A 20,905-nucleotide genomic window follows, 5' to 3' on the forward strand; every position below is an offset into this window, starting at 1 on the left:
CACGAACCCTGGCTAACAAGTAATACAAAAATTGGTTTAATGATTTATTTACTAAATACCTAAATAATCACACAGAATTACATCTACACAGAATAGATCATACATTGATTACAAATGATGTCATAAAGGAAAACGTCCCTAGCTGACGGAACAGATATGACGGTTGGTTACAGAAAGAAAGGGGGTGGGTTTTGAATGAAAGAGCGGGAGGACTGAGGAACAAAAATATTTTGTGTCTCTATCGGGCAGTAGGCAGCTATGCTATCGTAAATACAGTATCTTATGCATTCTAAATAACTGCCCATTTGGAAAATGAAAATGCAATAAATATTTACTCTGAGCTGCGCTTCGGTAGATTGGTTGTAGATAGAAGGCCGGGTTGTCCAGCATGGATCTCTTGTCCTCTGAAGAATCTCTAGTGGTGAACTGGAGCGTGGTAGAATGGACTCTGTCCGTCCTCTCCTAGCCCACGTTTACAGTTGCTGCGGCTAACTCAATCGGCTAGGAGGTATCATTTCTTTAGTGAATAAGAGTTCAAAGTTCATGCCAAGATGCCATACTTTAAGCTCATGCTATATTCTGACTGATATAAATAATAATTTTCACAAATAATTTCATATTTAAACATTTAAATTGCACAACAATTCCATGTGAATCTGATAACTAGAACGTGTAGACTTTCCAAGATACAGTTTATGTCATCCTATCATCCGTAATAATGTCTCAGACGCCAACTGATCTGACATCATATTCATTAAGTACCAACGCATATTTTCAACTGGTTGGAATACCGAAATATGGTTCTGTTTCCCACCTTTTGATATTACCAGACTCTATGTTAACAAAGGGATTTTCAATATTCACATCGGTAGAGTAGAGAGAGAGAGAAAATGGGGTAGATATTTATGGGGGTCATAAACCTCCCCCAACAGGCCAACGTCAACACAGTGTTCTATTGTTGACAACGGCATGGGCCACCTGGGTCACCACCTTGGTATTATTTCCCTGGACAAAACCAACAGTGCATCATACTTACATTTGAGTAATTTAACAGACTCTTATCCAGAGCAATTTACAGGAGCAATTAGGGTTAAGTGCCTTGCTCAGGGACACATCGACAGATTTGTCACCTAGTCTGCTAGGGAAGTGTTCCCCTTGACAAACACACCTCATTCAGCTCATTGAGGGCTTGATGATTAGTTGACAAGTTGAATCAGGTGTGCTTGTCCAAGGTTACAATACTAGCGTGTACAGTTGGGGGTACTGGAGGACCAGGGTTGGGAAACACTGGGCTAAGGGATTCGAAATAGCAACCTTTCGGTCTTAACCTCTAGGCTACCTGCCACCACATTTGACAGTATTATTTAGAATAGATTACTTAGATAGGATGACTGGTTGTTCTCCCTACTAAACTTAGTCGCTCTGGATAAGATGTAAATGTAAAATGTAAATAATACAAGTTTAGTTGGTTATAGGTTCCATTTAGCAGGGTCTTTTGTCAATGATACCACAGCTGCCACACCGTTTTACAGCATATACAGTGTAACGCTGTAGTACACAGAATAACATCCTGTATCACAAGCGTCTCCGTCAATTCACACGAGTTATGGAAGCTTTCATTGTGCACTAGACAGCTGTGTTATATACAGTAGGTCTGTTGTCAGTTACCTACCATAGATAACTGTATTTCTGCTTGGCTCCTCAAACTGCAAACTCCATGATTCCACATCCATAAGACAGTGTGTAGACAGGGGAAATAATCATTTACATTGAATTATAATCAATAGTGAGTTCAACATGATTATATTTGTATTACATTATTACAATCATATTACACTGTATTCATCACAATTACTTCAATCAATAATCAATTGTACCATAATATGAGGGAAGGTTTAAAACAGCCACAAACAGAGCAACAGACAACCCCCAGTAGACCTCAGAGAAGACAGTAATATGCTGTGGGTTGTTAAAGATACTAGGAAGGTAGAGGCAGAATGAGATATCGTTGCATTCGTCAAAAAGGTAGTTTTTTTGAAGTTCACTATGGATGTGAAGAAGAGTTTTGGACATCCTGTTGTTCTGTATTTGGGATGGACTTGAGGTTCGTGTGAGAGTATATATACAACATGCAGTACCTCTGCTATGATAGGGAGGGCCATCTTTAGTGTGAGCTGGCAGAGATGGAATGTATTGTGTTATTTCTCATTGTCATTGACTAGTAAGCCATTACACACACAAGACTATACACAAGAAGCTCATGCTTTTTACTATACATAAGACTATAAACACCTCAAATTACAGTGTAAACATACACACAAGACGGACAGTACAGGTGACCTTACCAGAGAGCTTGACCACAAATGAAAAATGCAAGCGTCGAAACGACAGAGAAATGCTGCCGTCATAATGACTGGAAAGACAAGGACACTGATTGTAGACACAAAACCGCCCATATTGAGTGACGAGAAAACAAAGTAACAATTACTCAGGTTTCTTTGAATAGTCAATGACATTTACTCACAGTAATATGGTCCATAGACTGCCATACCACAACACAGTCCAAAGCAAATTGAGAATACATTTTAAAAGTTATCTTCAAAAAAGAAGCATGTTGGTCAAAAGATTAAAATGATCTGCATTTTCTTATTTTAGTTTAAGCAAGCATGCGAACTTACAGTAGTGGAAGAAACAGATTTTTTAAAAGTATTGTCCTTGGTCCAGACAATTGATACAATACAGGAAAAAGATCAACATTTTAACTTTGAGATTGTTTGAGACAGAAAGAAGATGCAAACCCATGGTTATTAACCAAAATCCCATTCCCAACCCAGGGGCCTCGCATGGTGAGAGGTACCTACCATGAAGGAGTAGTAGGGTGTAGTAGGCCACTAGCTCATGGCCCCTCAGTGTATGATGGGGTGGTAACATTCAAGTGAAGCCAGACAGGCAGTGTAAAACTGTCAGAGCCTGTCAGACTGGTATACAGGTCCTATACTACAGCAACTTATCAGACTGGTGTACAGGTCCTGTACTACAGCAACTTGTCAGACTGGTATACAGGTCATATACTACAGCAACTTGTCAGACTGGTATACAGGTCCTATACTACAGCAACCTGTCAGACTGGTATACAGGTCCTATACTACAGCAACTTGTCAGACTGGTATACAGGTCCTATACTACAGCAACTTGTCAGACTGGTATACAGGTCCTATACTACAGCAACTTGTCAGACTGGTATACAGGTCCTATACTACAGCAACTTGTCAGACTGGTATACAGGTCCTATACTGCTCCGACATGAGGGACAGTGGAAAATCCCAGACATATCACTTTCCTATTCACTTACCATAAACACAAACAAAAATACACCACATGAACAAATGTATGTGGACACCTGCACAAACATCTCATTCCAAAATCATGGGCATTAATATGGGGTTGGTCCCTCCTTTGCTGCCATAACAGCCTCCACTCTTCTGGGAAGGTTTTCCACTAGATGTTGGAACATTGCAGCGGGGCCTTGCTTCCATTAAGCCACAAGAGCATTAGTGAGGTCAGGCACTGATGTTGGGCGATTAGGCCTGGCTCGCAGTCGGCGTTCCATTTCATTCCAAATGTGTTCGATGGGGTTGAGTTTACGGCTCTATGCAGGCCAGTCAACCTGTCAGGGGGCATTGTCATGCTGAAACAGGAAAGGACCTTCCCCAAACTGTTGCCACAAAGTTGGAAACACAGAATCGTCTAGAATGTAATTGTATGCTGTAGCGTTAAGATTTCCCTTCACTGGAACTAAGGGGTCTAGCCCGAACCATGAAAAACAGCCCCAGACCATTATTCCTCCTCTACCAAACTTTATAGTTTGCACTATGCATTGGGTCAGGTAGTGTTCTCCTGGCATCAGCCAAACCCAGATTCATCCGTTGGACTGCCAGATGGGTAAGCGTGACTCGAGAGAACGTGTTTCCACTGCTCCAGAGTCCAATGGCGGCAGGCTTTCCACCACTCCAGCCGATGCTTAGCAATCTTAGGCTTGTGTGCGGCTGCTTGGCCATGGAAACCCATTTCATGGAACTTCCTAACAAACAGTTCTTGTGCGGATGTTGAATCCCGGAGGCAGTTTGTTACTCGGCAGTGAGTGTTGCAACCGAGGACAGACGATTTTTACGCTCATCAGCACTCGGCGATCCTGTTCTGTGAGCTTGTGTGGCCTAACTCTTTACGGATTAGCCGTTGTTGCTCCTAAATGTTTCCACTTCACAACAACAGCCCATACAGTTGACTGGGGCAGATCTAGCAGGGCAGAAATTTTACAAATTGACTTGTTGGAAAGGTGGCATCCTATGACGGTGCCAAGTTTAAAGTCACTGAGCCTTTCAGCAAAATCATTCTACTGCCAATGTTTGTCTATGGAGATTACATGGCTATGTGCTCGATTTTATACACCTGTCAGCAACGGGTCTGGCTGAAATAGTCAAACCACTAATTTGAAGAGGTGTCCACAAACTTTTTTATACAGCGCATTTGGAACGTATTCAGACTCCTTCCCTTTTTCCACATTTTGTTATGTTACAGCCTTATTCTAAAATCTCCACACTATACTCCAAATGACAAAGCAAAAACAGATTTTTAGAAATGTTTGCAAATGTATAAAACTAAAATAAAACTTTTTTACATAAGTATTCATACCTTTTGCTATGAGAATTGAGCTCAGGTGCATCCTGTTTCCATTGATCACCCTGGAGATGTTTCTATAACTTGGAGTCCACCTGTAGGTAAATTCAATTGGACACAATTTGGAAAGGCACACACCTGTCTTTATAAGGTCCCACAGTTGACAGTGCATGTCAGAACGAATGCCAAGCCATGAGGTCGAAGGAATTGTCCGTAGAGCTCTGAGACAGGAGTATCAAGGCACAGATCTGAGGAAAGGTAGTACAAAATGTCTGCAGCATTGAAGGTCCCCAAGAACACAGTGGCCTCCATTCTTTAAAGGGAAGAAGTTTGGAACCACCAACACTCTTCCTAGAGCTGGCCGCCCGGCCAAACAGCAATCGGGGGAGATGGGCCTTGGTCAGGGGGGTGGCCAGGAACCCAATGGTCACTCTGACAGAGCTCCAGAGTTCCTCTGTCGAGATGGGAGAACCTTCCAGAAGGACAACCATCTCTGCAGCACTCCACCAATCAGGCATTAATGGTAGAGTGGCCAGACAGAAGCCACTCCTCAGTAAAAGGCACGATAGCCCACTTGGAGTTTGCCAAAAGGCACCTAAAGGACTCTCAGACCATGAGCAACAAGATTCTCTGATCTGATGAAACCAAGACTGAACTCTTTGGCCTGAATGCCAAGTGTCCCGTCTGGAGGAAACCTGGCACCATCCCAACGATGAAGCATGGTGGTGGCAGCTCTATACAGGATCGAAAGAAATATGAACGGCGCAAAGTACAGAGAGATCTTTGATGAAAACCTGCTCCAGAGCGCTCAGGACCTCAGACTGGAGCAAAGGTTCACCTTCAACAAGACAACGACCCTAAGTACACAGCTAAGACAACGCAGGAGTGGCATCGGGACAAGTCTTTCAATGTCCTTGAGTGGCTCAGCCAGAACCCGGACTTGAACCCTATCGAACATCTCTGGAGAAACCTGAAAATAGTTGTGCAGTGACGCTCCCCATCCAACCTGACAAAGCTTGAGAGGATCTGGAGAGAAGAATGGGAGAAACTCCCCAAATACAGGTGCCAAGCTTGTAGCATCATACCCAAGAATACTCAAGGCTGTAATCACTGCCAAAGTTTCTTCAACAAAGTACTGAGTAAAGGGTCTGAATATTTATGTGAATGTAATATTTCTAAAAACCTGTGTTTGCTTTGTCATTATGGGGTATTGTGTGTAGATTGATGGGGGAGGAAAAAAATGTTATACATTTTAAAACTAGCCTGTAACGTAACAAAACGTGGAAAAAGTCAAGGGGTCTGAATATTTTCCGATTGCACCGTATATCTTAATTTGACATACTGTTTTAAGTACAAGATGGATAGACATCCACAACAACTCGCCCAGGCCTTCCCCATTTCTCCTTCTCCCAAATCCAGTCAGCTGATGTTCTGAAAGAGCTGAAAAATCTGGACCCCTACAAATCAGCCGGGCTAGACAATCTGGACCCTTTCTTTCTAAAATGATCTGCCAAAATTGTTGCAACCCCTATTACTAGCCTGTTCAACCTCTCTTTCATGTCGTCTGAGATTCCCAAAGATTGGAAAGCAGCTGTGGTCATCCCCCTCTTCAAAGGAGGGACACTCTTGACCCAAACCTCTACAGACCTATATCTATCCTACCCTGCCTTTCTATGGTCTTCAAAAGCCAAGTCAACAAACAGATTACCGACCATTTCGAATCCCACCGCACCTTCTCCGCTATGAAATCTGGTTTCAGAGCTGGTCATGGGTGCGCCACAGCCACGCTCAAGGTCCTAAACGATATCTTAACCGCCATCGATAAGAAACAATATTGTGCAGCCGTTTTCATTGACCTGGCCAAGGCTTTCGACTCTGTCAATCACCACATCCTCATCGGGAGACTCGATAGCCTTGGTTTCTCAAATGATTGCCTCCCCTGGTTCATCAACTAATTCTCTGATAGAGTTCAGTGTGTCAAATAGGAGGGCGTGTTGTCCAGGCCTCTGGAAGTCTCTATGCCCTCGCTTCATACTTGTCGCCAAACCCACTGGCTCCAGGTCATCTACAAGACCCTGCTAGGTAAAGTCCCCCCTTATCTCAGCTCTCTGGTCACCATAGCAGCACCTACCTGTAGCACGCGATCCGGCAGGTATATCTCTCTGGTCACCACCAAAACCAACTCTTCCTTTGGCCGCCTCTCCTTCCAGTTCTCTGCTGCCTATGACTGGAACGAACTACAAAAATCTCTGAAACTGGAAACACTTATCTCCCTCACTAGCTTTAAGCATCAGCTGTCAGAGCAGCTCACAGATTGCTGCACCTGTACATAGCCCATCTATAATTTAGCCCAAACAACTACCGCTTCCTCTACTGTATTTATTTATTTTGCTCCTTTGCACCCCATTATTTCTCTCTCTACTTTGCACATTCTTCCACTGTAAATCTACCATTCCAGTGTTTTACTTGCTACATTGTATTTACTTCGCCACCGTGGCCTTTTTTGCCTTTACCTCCCTTATCTCACCTCATTTGCTCACATTGTATATAGACTTATTTTTCTACTGTATTATTGACTGTATGTTTGTTTTACTCCATGTGTAACTCTGTGTCGTTGTATGTGTCAAACTGCTTTGCTTTATCTTGGCCAGGTCGTAATTGTAAATGAGAACTTGTTCTCAACTTGCCTACCTGGTTAAATAAAGGTTAAATAAAAAAATATATAATGACTATGATTCTGAGCGATGGGTCTCTGAAAAGGAAATTGTTTAATGGCAGCATGTGTTCACAAATGAGATGGACTGTATTTAATCTCTCTGCAATGTGGCTCTAGAATTCCTTTGACTGGAAACATCCCGTATGAGATCTCCTCCATTCACACGTGTGCGTACACACGACATACACACACTCACATACCCACCCCTGCTCATTTCTACCCCCTGCCGCCCCTAACACAGACATGCACCCATCCCTGCACATAAATCCACACTCGCTCCTCCCCCGCCAAACACTAACAAACACGTACCCAGACAGACTCAAAGGCACATACAGTCATCCATCCACTTTCAGGGGAAGCAATGTGTGTGCTGAACTGTGAATTATGATAATAGATGAGTAATGCACATTAATAAAGCATTATCCTAAGTGACAGACAATGAGAGATGGGGAGGACAATAGCAGATAGGGGCACATGGAGGGGGAGAGGAGCGATATAGGGAGGAAAGGGAGAGATGGGGGAGAGGGAGATATATATAGGGAGAGAGGAGACATAGGGAGAGATGTAAAGGAGAGATACATGAATAGAGGAGATGGAGAGATACAAAGAGAGGAGAGGGAGAGATAAAGGGAGAGATGTATGGAGAGAGGAGAGGGAGAGATATGGAGCAATATAGGGATCGAGGAGAGATAGGGGGGACATAGAAAGAGAGGAGAGGGAGAGAGAAATAAAGATAGAGGGAGAGATATGAGAGCTATAGGGAGAATGTATAGGGAAAGAGAAGAGGGGGAGAGAGTGAGAGGGATAGAAATAGTGTCCACCACCCAAAGAACATCCAGCCACCAAGCATTGGAGTCAACATCCAGCATCCCCGTGGAACACTTTCAACACCTCGTAGAATCCATGCCCTGACAAGTTCTGAGGGAAATATTAGGATGGTGTTCTTAATGTTTTGTACACTCAGTGTACATCTTCTTGGACATGTCATATAATTGAACACTTAAAGCCAAATGATGGTCAATCCGGAGTCTGCATTAGCCATGCAGCATTTACTGCGATGCGGCCTCTGCAGAAGTCAGGGCATTCATACTTCTTGCACTTCTCAGAGAGCTGTTGTGAAGGAAGCTGTCAAGGAAGTGAGTTTGTTTCTACAGGACGTACCGCCCCCACCTACCTTCAACCAATCATATCAATGCGGAGCTTTACGGAACCCTCTGCATCATTACATAATATGGACAATGCGGTACAGAGCTTAATTTGACATCCGCAATTGCGTCACACCCTCCATACGGAAACTCTGGACCACATAAAATCTTCTTATAGGCAGGTAGCCTAGTGGTTAGAGCGTTGGGTCAGTAACCAAAAGGTTGCTAGATCGAATCCCTATGCTGACAATGTAAAAATCTGTTGTTCTGCCCCTGAACAAGGCAGTTAACCCACTGATCCTAGGCTGTCATTGTAAATAAGATTTTGTTCTTAACTGACTTGCCTAGTTAAATAAATGTTAAATAAAAATCGTCTCTCAGTGTCCTTTGTGTTGTTCTGTCTATTTTGTATGAATAAACTACATTAATTATTCTGAAAGACTTCAGCCCCTTTTATACACATGGAAGCACATTTTTATTACATCAAAAAGTATCAACATTTGATACGTAAATAACAGCAAGAATAACATTTGAGATGTAAATTTAAAAAAATCTAAAATGAATTGAACATCAAGGGACAACCTCAATTTCTCAATATTTTCACAACATGGATAGAAGTTCAGGGCTCTGTGCAGGACAGTCAAGTTCTTCCACAACGATCTCGACAAACCATTTCTGTATTGACCTTGCTTTGTGAATGGGGCATTGTCAAGATGAAACAGGAATGGGCCTTCCCCAAACTGTTGCCACAAAGTTATAAGCACAGAATTGTCTAGAATGTCATTGTATGCTGTACAGTTGAGGCCTTGCCTGAACCATGAAAAACAGCCCCAGACCATTATTCCTCCCTCACAAAACTTTATAGTTTGCATTCGGTATTGGGGCAGGTAGCGTTCTCCTGGCATCTGCCAAACCCAGATTTGTCCGTTGGACTGCCAGATGGTGAAGTGTGATTCATCATTACAGAGAACGCATTTCCACTGCTCCAGGGCCCAATGGCAGCGAGCTTTACACCACTCCAGCCGACGCTTGACATTGTGCACGGTGATTAAACCTATACTCTTAGGGGGGGGTTATTTAAGTAGGGTGTCAGATGTTTTCGGGCAGGGACTCCGCTGTACTGAACTTAGGGGGAAGCTTGTTCCACCATTGGGGTGCCAGGACAGAGAAGAGCTTTGACTGGGCTGAGCGGGAGCTGCCCTCCTGTAGGGGTGGGAGGGCCAAGAGACCAGAGGTGGCAGAACGGAGTGCTTGGGTTGGGGTGTAGAGTTTGACCATAGCCTGAAGTTAGGGAGGGGCAGGTCCTCTTCCTGCTCCGTAGGCAAGCACCAGGGTCTCAAAGATGATGTGAGCTTCGACTGAAAGCCAGTAGAGTGTGCGGAGGAGCGGGGTGACATGGGAGAGCTTGGGAAGGTTGAACACCAGGCGTGCTGCGGCGATCTGGATATGTTGCAGGGGTTTGATGGCAAAAGCGGGGAAATATATGATCTCTCCCCTGTGTGAGTCATCATATGATCTTTCAGGCATATCTTCTGACTAAAGCACTTGCCACAATCACTGCACTTATATGGTTTCTCTCCAGTGTGTATCCTCATATGTCCTGCCAAGTTTCTCATTCGGCTGAAGCATTTTCCACAATCTTTGCACTGATATGGTTTCTCCCCAGTGTGAATTCTCATATGTTCCGTTAGGGTTCCCTTCTGACTGAAACTTCTGCCACATACATTACAGAAATATGGTTTCTCCCCAGTGTGAATTCTCTGATGTGCTTTTAAAATGCTACTTTTCAGAAAGCATTTCCTGCAGACAGGACACCTGTGTGGTCTCTCCCCTGAATGAGCCTCCCTCAATGGAACGTTCAACTCACTGGCTTCCCTGGTCTTAGAGCTTAGTCCTTTATTTGTCCATGTTGTCTTTGATTTGAGTGGCTGTAACCCTGACATTAATCCTCCACCATCCACCCCATTGTCACTTTCACTGTTACCAATCTGAGTTGCAGAGCAGTCTGAGTGTACTGTAGAGAGGGGTTGAGATTCACATGTTGGTTCTGATGCACTGCAGCCCTCTCCATTAGGTTCTGTTTTGATGTCTTGTTCAGTTGTTTTGGTGGGAAGAGAGTCCCTCTCTCTGTTCTCCATAGTCTGGGTTTGGGGAAGATATAAGGGCTGAGGAGGGTCCGGATCATAGTCACTCTTTACACAGGGTAGAGTGAATATGAACTCTTTGATATCAGACTCCAGCCCTTCAAGCTGCTCTTCCTCCTGACTGGTCACAAACTCCTCCTGTTCCTCTTTAATCTGAGTGGGCTCTGGGTCCTCCTGGTCCAGACTGGGGCTCCAGTCCTGCTGCTCAGGAGGAACGTCTTCAGGGACAGGGAGAGTGAGCTGCTGGGAGTCTGAAGAGAAGAATAGGGTATCAATAAGATGTAGTTTCAAGTTCAATGTGGACTTGAGCCCAATTATTAGATTAACGACAGTAAGCTACAATTGGAATGTTCAATTTCATCAGTTGTAAATAGTTCTAACATTACAGCTAAACAATTGAATGAATCAGGTGTTTAGTGGCAGTGGCCTGGCTAGCCCATCTTCTCTAGACAAAGATTATATCTCAGTCTAGCATTATAACACTAGCCCACAATGCAGTGGGATTTATTTACCGACCTGTGTCTGTTTGGCAACGCTTTTCCCACTTTGAAGGGTATATCCGTGGTCGGTGGACCGTTCTGATAAAGAATGTGTTGTTTGCATCACCGTGTGATGCCCAGGAAATAATTACATCTAATTGTTAGATGCTACCACCCCCCTCCAAATTAAAACCAAACATGGATGTCAATGATTGCGTGCGCTCCATTCTACTTCGTCTGCGGCAGCATGGTGACCATATTGCGAGGTAGATTGTTACACCAGATAGCGTGATTTAACCAAAGATGAAGGTATTTCACTATACTTGTGCATGTCACATTAAAACGTGAAACAGACTTCCAGGCATTGCGCTAATGTTAGTTAGCATTGGCTGGCAAAACTACCTCCAACTTCCTTCATACTGGACACAGAGACATAAAAATTATATCCAAAAGTTAATCTGATTTTGGGGAAGTAGATAAATGGCATCATTGCCAAAATCTGAGCAAGAGAACAAGTACATTGGAGTGTCTAGTTTGAGAAACAGACGACCTCACAAGTCCTCAACTGGCAGCTTCATTAAATAGTACCTGCAAAACACCAGTCTCAAAGTCAACAATGAAGAGTCCAGGATGCTGGCCTTCTAAGCAGAGTTGCAAAGAAGAAGCCATATCTCAGACTGGCCAATAAAAAGAAAAGATTAAGATGGACAAAAGAACACAGACACTGGACAGAAGAACTCTGCCTAGAAGGCCAGCTTTCCGGAGTCGCCTCTTCACTGTTGACGTTGAGACTGGTGTTTTGCAGGTACTATGTAATGAAGCTGTCAGTTGAGAACATGTGAGGCGCCCATTTCTTAAACTATACACTAATGTACTTGTCCTCTTGCTCAGTTGTGCACCAGGGCTTCCCACTTCTCTTTATATCCTGGTTAGAGACAGTTTGTGCTGCTCTGTGAGGGAAGTAGTACACAGCGTTGTACGAGATCTTCAGTTTCTTGGCAATTTCTCGCATGGGAAAAGCCTTCATTTCTCAGAACAAGAATAGACTGACGAGTTTTAGAAAAAAGTTATTTGTTTCTGGCCATTTTGAGCCTGTAATCGAACCCACAAATGCTGATGCTCCAGATACTCAACTAGTCTAAAGAAGGCCAGTTTTATTGCTTCATTAAATCAAAATGACATTTTTCAGCTGTGCTAACAATTGCAAAAGGGTTTTCTAATGATCAATTCGCCTTTTAAAATGATAAACTTGGATTAGCTAACACAACGTGCCATTGGAACACAGGAGTGATGGTTGCTGATAATGGGCCTCTAGATATTCCATAAAATAATTAGCCGTTTCCAGCTACAATAGTCATTTACAACACTAACAGGGTCTACACTGTATTTCTGATCTGTTATTTTAATGGCCCCAAAAATGTGCTTTTCTTTCAAAAACAAGGACATTTCTAAGTGACCCCAAACTTTTGAACAGTAGTGTATATTTCAGTTATGTGAGATACCCTGTAAGAGACTTCGTGCCCAAGCCCATGAAGTGTGATAAAACTATTTGGACATGTGTCAAGTGTATGTAGACAGGAGGAGTATTGTATGCCAGTTGAGGCAAAATGTTGCAATTATGGTAGTGAGCAAACACCTGATTCCTGAAGTGCCCTGTTAGAGTGAAGGAGACAGAGGTGACAAGAGTAAGGGCTGTCCAGCATGTCTCCTATCTGGAGGCGTTGAGAAGAGTAGAAGGGAGTAACGTTGAAGAAACCATGCTAGTTGGATTAGAGACAACCGTAAAATGTTACTCGCCAACAGGATCCTGACATGATGCATGTTAAAAAGGTGGACTTTGTATCGTTTCTTGCACTAGTTAAACTTGATAGCGCAAACGATGAGGAAATCTGAGAAAATAGGTATCGTTGCGTTTGTATATAAACCCTTCCTGGGTTTCAGACACATTAAAGCACTTACATGACATATTAAACAAAAGACAAAAGCCCTACATATCTACCATACTAAATGTATAATACCACCATACAACAATATTACAATGTACACGTGTGTCTGTACCTTTGTGTGTGTGTCTTCACAGTCCCTGCTGTTCCATAAGGTGTATTTTTACCAGTTTAAAAAAAAATCTGATTCTACTGCTTGCATCAGTTACTTGATGTGGAATAGAGTTCCATGTAGTCATGGCTCTATGTAGTACTGTGCGCCTCCCATAGTCTGTTCTGGACTTGGGGACTGTGAAGAGACCTCTGGTGACATGTCTTGTGGGGTATGCATGGGTGACAGAGCTGTATGGTAGTAGTTTAAACAGACAGCTCGGTACATTCAACATGTCAATCTCTCTTCCACTTCAAGCCATGAGAGATTGACATGTATATCATTAATGTTAGCTCGCCGTATACTTTTAAGGGCGTGCCATGCTGCCCAGTTCTGAGCCAGTTGTAATTTTCCTAAATCCCTCTTTGCGGCACCTGACCAGACTACTGAACAGTAGAGTCTCGGTGCAACAAAAATAGGAACTGTAGGACTTGCTTTGTTGATAGTGTTGTTAAGAAGGCAGAGTAGCGCTTTATTATGGACAGACTTCTCCCCATCTTAGCTACTGTTGTATCAATATGTTTTGTTGCAGTTATTTCAGTAGCTGTAGTAGCTGACGTGTATAGTGTTGAATCATCCGCATACATAGACACACTGGCTTTATTCAATGACAATGGCATAGCGTTAGCAAAGATTGGAAAAAGTAAGGGGCCTAAACAGTTACCCTGGGTAATTCCTGATTCTACCTGGATTATGTTGGAGATGCTTCCATTAAAGAACACCCTCTGTTCTGTTAGACAGGTAACTCTTTATCCACAATATAGCAGGGGGTGTAAAGCCATAACACATACGTTTTTTCCAGCTGTAGACTATGATCAGTAATGTCAAAAGTTGCAAAGAAGTCTAATAAAACAGCCCCCCAAATATTTTTATCATCAATTTATCGTCAGTCCTGTGCTTGTTGAATGCCCTTCCCTATATGCATGCTGGGGGCAAAAGGAGGTGCAACTGGGTATTGGGAAGGTGTTCCTAATGTTTTTTTCACTCAGTGTATGTGTATTAGTTTTTCTACTGATGTTTTGTACTACATTCTTATGCACTGTGACTTCAAAGGTGCAGAAAAACAAATATGGTGTATTCTGTTGTCAATTTGTTACCGAAATGTATTTTATTACTAAGGGTTGGTAACAGGCTGATTGGTCAGCTATTTGAGCCAGTAAAGGGGGCTTTACTATTCCTGGCCTGAGGGGACACACTTTCTTGTAGGCTTAAATTGAAGATGTGGCAAATAGGAGTGGCAATATCGTCCGCTATTATCCTCAGTAATTTTGCATCCAGATTGTCAGACCCTGGTGGCTTGTCATTGTTGATAGACAACAATAATTAGATCACCTCTTCCACACTCACTTTACAGAATTCAAAAGTACAATGCTTGTCTTTCATAATCTGGTTAAATATACTTGGATGTGTAGTGTCAGCGTTTGTTGATGGCATGACATGCCTAAGTTTGCTAATCTTGCCATTGAAAAAGTCATTAAAGTAGTTGGCAATATCAGTGGGTTTTAATAAATGAGCCATCTGATTCCATGAATGACAGAGCAGAGTTTGCCTTTTTTCCAAACTTGTAATTTAAGGTCCTCCAAAGCTTTTAACTATCATATTTTTGTTTCATAGTATAGTTATTTTTTCTTAAATTTGCAGTACGCTTGCCAATTGATTGGGATGGCAGACTTCTTTGCCATTCCTTTTGCCTCTTGCCTCTCAACCATACAATTCCTCATCAATCCAAGGGGATTTAATAGTTTTTAGTCATTTTCTTAATGATTGCATGCATATTAGTAACTGGAATAAGGAATTGCATAAATGTGTCAAGTGCAGCTTCCGGTTGCGAGTGTGGCTGAATGTTTTTTGGGGATTTTACAGCAGAGGAATTACAAAGAATACTATCAACTAACGTTCCATCCTCACAGGGCCCTGCGCCTGTGTAGGGATGTGACTTGCTTGGATTATCTTTCATATTGGCAATACATAATTTTTTAAAAACAATTAAATTGATACACACTTATAGGGTTCGGGTTCCCACACCGCCATATGGCAGTGCTTGTTTACGGAAAACGGACGTTAGACAGTGGCCTATCTGTGCTAATTAGCCATATGTATCTCTGAACACCAGTGTGTAAACGGAAGACAGACGCCACAAACGTGTTGTCACTGAAAAACACTCTCGGCCAAACTTAAAAACGGGTAAAATAGTGTAGTGTATTTTGCATTTGTTAAATAATTTTGATGTGATATAAAAGTAGAGGGATTTATGTTTCTAGAACCGTACCGCGATTGAGAATCGATTCATGTTTAGTATTTAGCTTCTAGAGCCAATTGGCCTTTTAAACGGAAAATGTAAGGTCCTTGGACTAAGAAGCAACGTTGGGCTTCTTAAGTCCAATATTTGGCTACACCAAACTGTACCTACCTCTTAAAAAGATCTGGTTAAATCACATTCTGTTGTATCAATCTGTAGCTAATTGCGAGGCTGACTAGGAAAAAGACAGGTGTGCACACAAAGCAAGAACACAACATGAAATCTGTTTGCTTTTCATTTCGATGGGGGACTGGGTGTGATAGCATCTACAATTATATTTAGGCCTAATTATTTATTGGGCACTGATCTGTGATACAAACGAGGACTTCCTAATCAGAACCTTCTACCGATATATGCCCGGACCTTGGAAAAGTTGCCAAACAGTCACGGGTTGGCAAATAACTCACAAGGTGGACCATGTTAAGGTCCAGCTAGAAAATATGAGCTGTGGCCTGACTAGCTTCGTCTCGCAACTAGCCATTTAAAATTAACAATTTTGACTTTTCCTTTGAATGTTACAATGATATCTGTAACAATAAAAGTTACTATAAATGATTATTTAAATGGCTACTGTAGCTAGTTGCCGGACAAAGCTATGGCCTGCTAGGTGGTTCAATTAGATTGTTATAACGGGGTCATAGCTATTCACTACTAACCTGCAATATGTAACTTTATGTCGGGATTGAAAGCCAAATCCAGCAGCCTTTGTAGACGTTCGATCTCCTCCTTCGCACGGGAGATTTCTTCCTGGTACTCTGCTATGGTATTTTCCACAGCCCCTAATATCTCAACTGCCGCTGCTGTTAAGCGCTCGTTTAGAAAAACCTGCAAAAGCTGAATTTTCGACATTTTGATGGAAATCTAAGTACACTTTGTTTTACTATGAAGATATGTGTTTTGCTGCTAACAAGGTGTCTAATGGTAGCAAGCATTATCAGCGAAATAAAATAAAAAGTACTTCCGCGTCAGGAAATTAACCAATTTCAAAATAAAGGTCCCATGTAATAGTAGAAAATAGTAACCTGTATTTATTCATGATGTATGGAACATAATTGTCAAAATATTAAATATTAACAAATATGAGCAATTGTTAAGTATTCAATGTACATTCAATTTGGGTTTTAAAACATGTTCAAATAAATGCCCCCAATTCAAATCACTATATATGCATTCAGCTCATATTGGCTTATAGAGAAAAAATGATTATTTTTGTAAAAGTGGGGTGGGGAGTATTCAGTAGGGTTTGTAGAATCTAAATATAGTGTCATTTCATGGGGCTCCCAAAAAATACAGATTATTGCTGGCCTTTTACTGTGGTCAAAAAGCTTAAAATTGGATGGTTTGATACTATATGGTTCAAATTTAGCACTGTACAGGAAAAACCATCAATTGTGTGTCCATAAAACCAGTGTCCAGTCTACTCCCTAGAGTCCCTAAAATACAAAACAGGTGAGTTTGAACAAAAAGCTATGTTATAGGAAGCTTTATGTTGACATTTGAACAGTGAGAGACATATCAGCACCATGGACAGCTATCATTTTAGAATGTTATGTTGTCAGCCTATTTTCAAATACTGTATGTGGCAAATATGTGGCCCAAAGCATGTCAATCCATCATTGGTAATAGGTCAGCATAATGACCCACTAGATTGTATATATCAATTACTTCCCTGGTTACAAGAATTGGGCATGAAACAGTGGTCAGTGCCATGCATGCTGATAGCTGTGATCAGCATCTCACACAATCAGCTTTACTTCAACAACATTTCAGGTTAAACTAAATAGACACATCGCTTGATATTCTATTCAGGCAATTAATCACAAAAGAGGGTGCACCCACAAATTGCAGTCAATGTGATGGCGTATTGATTAGACAGACTGTTTGGACCACCACACCAGATATTCTTGTTATTTTTTAGCCCCGTGTAGCAGAAAATGGTAGAGTTAAGAGAAACCCAGTTCTTCCATCCATTGCAATTAAAATCCCAGTTGGCAACAAGAAACAGATGTACAGATTGAGCTCTGTAATATGTCACTCAGGTGCAAAATCTCAGAGGGGGCAGAGCTGGATTTGACACCAATATACGAGCAGATGACTAACACATTTCTGTTGGCACGAGAACAGAAGGAATTATATATTTCTAGGAAGTAGTTAATGAGCCTCACACAAACAAATTGCATTGATGTACAAACACTTGATTCAGAATCAGAGATTTCTGTCATTCCACAGTATGAATACTTCTCCAATCACAAATATATCAAGTATATCGGACAAAATTATGAAAGACAAGAATTGTACTTTTGAATTCCGTAAAGTCCGTGTTGAAGAGGTGAAAAAATGAGTGTTGTCTATCAACAATGACAAGCCATCAGGGTCTGACAATCTAGATGGACAATTACTGAGGATAATAGCAGACGATATTGCCCCTCCTATTTGCCACATATTCAATTTAAGCCTACTAGAGAGCGTGTGCCCTCAGCCCCGGAGGGAAGCTAAAGTCATTCCACTACCCAAGAATAGTAAAGCCCCCTTTACTGGCTCAAATAGCCGACCAATCAGCCTGTTACCAACCCTTAGTAAACTTCTGGAAAAAATGGTGTTTGACTTTATACAATGCTATTTTACACAAAACAAATTGACAACAGAATTTCAGCATGCTTATAGGGAAGGACACTCAACAAGCACAGCACTTACATAGATGACTAATGATTGGCTGAAGGAAATCGATGATAAAATGATTGTGGGGGCTGTCTTGTTAGACTTCAGTGCAGCTTTTTACATTATTGATCATAGTCTGCTGCTGGAAAAATGTATGTGTCATGGCTTTCCACCCCCTGTTATAATGTGGATAAAGAGTTACATGTCTAACAGAACACAGAGGGTGTTCTTTAATGGAAGCCTATAAAATATAATCCAGGTAGAATCAGGAATTTCCCAAGGTAGCTGATTAGGCCCCTTGCTTTTTTCCATTTTTACTAATCACAAGCCAGAGTTTCTATGTATGCGGATGACTCAACACTATACAAGTCAGCTACTACAGCGACTGAAATGACTGAAACACTCAACAAAGAGCTGCAGTTAGTTCTAGAGTGGGTGGCTGATTAGGCCAGTTAGCCTTAAATGTTTCTAAAACTAAAAGCATTGTATTTGGAACAAAACACTCCCTAAACCTCAACTAAATCTTGTAATGAATAACGTGAAAATTGAGCAAGTTGAGATGACTAAACTGCTTGGTGTAACACTAGATTGTAAAGTGTCATGGTCAAAACATGTTGGTACCGTAGTTGTAACGCCCGGGGTGTAGTGGGGAAGAAGTCAGGCGCAGGAAGCAGAGAGTTCAGGGTAGCGCTACTTTTTAATGCACCACAACGGTGAACAGACGCCAACCCAAACAAATGCCCGGACAACCATGACATACAGACATGTGCACATGTACACTGAAATAATCCCGCACAACCAGCAGGCGGGCCCAACCAATAGCCTAAACTAAACACAGGTGCAACCAATAAACAGAAAAGGGGGAAAAGGGATCAGTGGCAGCTAGTAGGCCGGTGACGACGACCGCCGAGCACCACCCGAACAGGAAGGGGAGGCACCTTAGGTAGGAGTCGTGACAGTAGTAGCTAAGATGGGTAGAAGTCTGTCTATAATATAGCAATGCTCTGCCTTCTTAACACTATCAACAAGGCAGGTCCTACAGGCGAGTACTGTTCAGTCGTGTGGTCAGGTGCCACAAAAAAGGACTTAGGGAATTTGCAAATGGCTCAGAACAGGGCAGCACTGCTGGCCCTTGGATGTACACAGAGAGCTAATATTAATACTATGCATGCCAATCTCCCCTGGCTGAAAGTGGAAGAGAGATTGAGATAGACAGCTTGGTGCATTCAACATGTCAATCTAAACTACTGGCACACAGCTCAGACACCCATGCATACCCCACAAGACATGCCACAAGGGGTCTCTTCACAGTCCTCAAGTCCAGAACAGACTATGGGAGGCACACAGTACTACATAGAGCCATGACTACATGGAACTCTATTCCACATCAAGTAACTGACGCAAGCAGTAAAATTAGATTTAAAAAACAGATTAAAAAAAACACCTTATGGAACAGCAGGGACTGTGAAACACAAACATTGGCAGACACATGCGCACACACACGCACAAATGATAACATACGCACTATACATACACATGGATTTAGTACTGTAGATATGTGGTACTGGTGGAGTAGGGGCCTGAGGGCACACAGTGTGTTGTGAAATTTGTGAATGTATTGAAATGTTTGAAAATTGTATAAACTGCCTTAATTTTGCTGGACCCCAGGAAGAGTAGCAGCAGCTAATGGGGATTCATAATAAATACAACAAATACAAATCACACAGTGGATAAAGTGTTACCCATTTGAATGTTTCTGAATACTACATCAGTATTTTCTGAATGCCATAAGAGATTACTTAGAGCTGACCAAGTGAAACAGGTCTCCTCACTTTAAAAAGGCCACTTCACAGTTTGAATGTCACGCCCTGACCTGAGAGAGCCGTTTTATTTTGCTATTTGGTTAAGTCAGGGTGTGATGTGGGGTGGGCATTCTATGTTTTGTATTTGGCCGAGTGTGGTTCCCAATCAGAGGCAGCTATCGTTGTCTCCGATTGGGAATCATACTTAGGCAGCCTGTTTTGCCACCTTAGTTGTGGGAAGTTGTCTTTGTTAGTGGCCTGTATAGCCCTAGTAAGCTTCACGGTTGTTTCTTGTTTTGTTGGCGACATTCATAATAAAGGAAAATGTATGGCCACCACGCTGCACCTTGGTCCGGTCATTTCCGTGACGACGATCGTGACATTGAAGCATTGAATTCGGGATATTCACAATCCATAGAGCAACTTCATTACAGTGGTGCAAAGGACATAGTTGAAAATGTTGTTCTACCTGCAAATTTCTTAGACTGTGAATGTTTGGCAGATAATTTGTTACATTCAACGTGTGATGCACAGGCAGTGTATGGTTAGAATACAAAACAACTGATTGTAGAACAGAGGGACATGTGCAGAAAGCATAGGCCAATACCTTTTTGGTTCAAATGAATAGAACAGAGCATGTGATATATCTACACATTCAAATGGCTCTCTGTCAACATTCAAGCTTTTATGTAACCCATGCCCCATAGACTTTGCTTGTAAAAATGGACACGGCAAATGACCTGAAAGCTTTACACTACCTTGCATATTTAGCAAACATACATATACTATTTCCAGCATAGTCACATTTTCAGAGGAATACCAATTTGTGAAAATGTACACTAGTAATGACCAGCTTTGGCATGTAAATTGCACTAAGACAAAAGTGTCAGT

At 42.0% G+C, this 20,905-nt stretch overlaps 1 protein-coding gene across 1 annotated transcript; it reads right to left on the minus strand.

Annotated features, from left to right (window-relative positions):
- Nucleotides 1-8,994: 8,994 nt before the first annotated feature.
- Nucleotides 8,995-16,502, minus strand: LOC109891347 (zinc finger and SCAN domain-containing protein 31-like). Its single transcript, XM_020483817.2, has 2 exons — nucleotides 16,211-16,502; nucleotides 8,995-10,933 (listed from the first exon to the last, which is right to left on the minus strand). Exons 1-2 carry the CDS (start codon nucleotides 16,401-16,403, stop codon nucleotides 9,612-9,614), a joined length of 1,515 nt encoding a protein of 504 aa, XP_020339406.1. The 5' UTR covers nucleotides 16,404-16,502; the 3' UTR covers nucleotides 8,995-9,611.
- Nucleotides 16,503-20,905: the final 4,403 nt, after the last annotated feature.

This window comes from Oncorhynchus kisutch, linkage group LG5 (assembly GCF_002021735.2).
Source record: "Oncorhynchus kisutch isolate 150728-3 linkage group LG5, Okis_V2, whole genome shotgun sequence".
NCBI classification, from domain to species: domain Eukaryota; kingdom Metazoa; phylum Chordata; class Actinopteri; order Salmoniformes; family Salmonidae; genus Oncorhynchus; species Oncorhynchus kisutch.

What these genes read in the sequence shown, in the direction of transcription:
- LOC109891347 (XM_020483817.2), bottom strand. Translation starts at nt 16,403, where the DNA reads ATGTCGAAAATTCAGCTTTTGCAGGTTTTTCTAAACGAGCGCTTAACA. An exon ending in CATAAAGTTACATATTGCAG is followed by an intron (nt 10,934 to 16,210) that starts GTTAGTAGTGAA and finishes TCTTCTCTTCAG; the next exon opens with ACTCCCAGCAGCTCACTCTC.